The sequence below is a fragment of the Notolepis coatsorum genome (assembly GCF_963971535.1).
Source record: "Notolepis coatsorum genome assembly, chromosome: 10".
In the NCBI taxonomy this organism is placed as follows: domain Eukaryota; kingdom Metazoa; phylum Chordata; class Actinopteri; order Aulopiformes; family Paralepididae; genus Notolepis; species Notolepis coatsorum.
Genome location: NC_140174.1, coordinates 22,385,474 through 22,386,943, shown reverse-complemented (window position 1 = coordinate 22,386,943; position 1,470 = coordinate 22,385,474). Strand labels below are relative to the sequence as shown.

Here is a 1,470-nt window from a genome sequence, read left to right as displayed (position 1 = left end):
GAGACAGAGAGGGTTAGTTAATTTGTTGGAGGCTACAGACATGGGGGAAATGTGTGAGTGTAACACTCTTGATTTAATTATCCTGTTGGGCTGTGTGGCTGCACAGCATATTTTCATGTAAAATGTCTGGTGCCACAAACTGATATTGTGTATTCCCTCGTGAAAGGGGAGGACGTGGATTTCAGTTGTCTTGTCTTTGGCTCCAGTCATCATGTCCTGCATATATAGATTATAGCCTTAAAATTATGACAATGCTTAGGATTCAATCATTTTTGACAGAAATATAAGCTATAGGCGATTGTATTGCACAACTAAAAGGCATGAATTAGCTTTAGTCGCAGTATATGATCTGCAAAACATGAGCACAATAAAGCTTAACGAGGCCTTCTCTCTGTGCAGTCAAATAATCCGCCCCCGCTGCAGAGTGAAGTGTATATAGATAGTCCACGTTATATATATTATGCCATAACTGTGGATATGCAGCCTGGTGTGTATTGGAGCGAGTGAGTGAGGGAGAGCGGGCAGAATCCTCCCTTGTAGATAAAAAAAAACCTGTGATCATCATCCAGCAGAAACGACGGCATCAGATGTGACCACATATGGGCTTTGCATTAATGTTTTGATTGCTTTGATGTGCGTCAATTTTGTTCACTGGCATTTTGCTAACGTGCCAGCTTTGTTTTTGGTCCTGCAGGTATACAGCCTGCTATACCCCTGGCTGGCTGGCATCCACGGAACAAGTGGACAAAAGGCTTTGCGCGCTCCCTCCAGCCCTGCTATACGTGCGTTCCACCAAGTCTGTTATAAACAAGCGCACTGGGTGAAGCTGGCAGAGAGGGGTAGAGCGCAGGAAGGAGAGAGAGAGAGAGAGGGGGGGGGGGTGGAGAGAGAGAGAGAGAGAGAGAGAGAGAGAGAGAGAGAGAGACACAGAGAGACACAGAGAGAGGTATACCTGGACATGTTTTCCCTCTGGGGTCGGTGTGCCTTTTCCAGACCCAATTTGGTGAAAATCCCCACGAGCGCCATGATAGCCACTACTCCACAGATGATGTACACGATCAAGTTGGTTTTATCTTTGGTGGTGTCGTGCAGCTTGTTGACCTTCTTGAACGGCGTCTGGCCGGTCTTCATCCACACCGGCGTGTCGTAGTTCTTACAGGTGCTCTGGTCCAGCCGCGAGTGGCTGTAGGAGCAGCAGAACCGGAAGCCACAGGTGCCGCAGCAGTAGAGATAGTTGCCCGTCTTGCAGATGAACGGCGGGTCCCACTGGCCCATCACGTCGTAGTAACCCCGGCACTTGTCCTCCGAGTGCGGGGTCATGTCGGACACGTGCTCGGTCTCCTCCGTGGTGGCGTTGGAGGTGGCGATCATCACGAAGCCGCCGAGCAGTCCTGGCTCCCCGTCCGCCTTGCACACGAGAGCCATAACTTTGACCAACAAGTAGCCCAGGAGAAAGTATTTCCCTCTCAT

The 1,470-nt window shown here is 49.7% G+C and overlaps 1 protein-coding gene across 1 annotated transcript in view; it reads right to left on the bottom strand.

The window, feature by feature from the left end:
• shisa9a (shisa family member 9a) overlaps window positions 1-1,470 on the bottom strand; it is a gene marked incomplete at both ends in the record, with an annotated part of 52,549 nt that extends 51,079 nt beyond the window's left edge. The window contains 1 exon segment of the mRNA XM_084322959.1: window positions 953-1,470. Coding sequence (XP_084179085.1) covers window positions 953-1,470 — 518 coding nt within the window.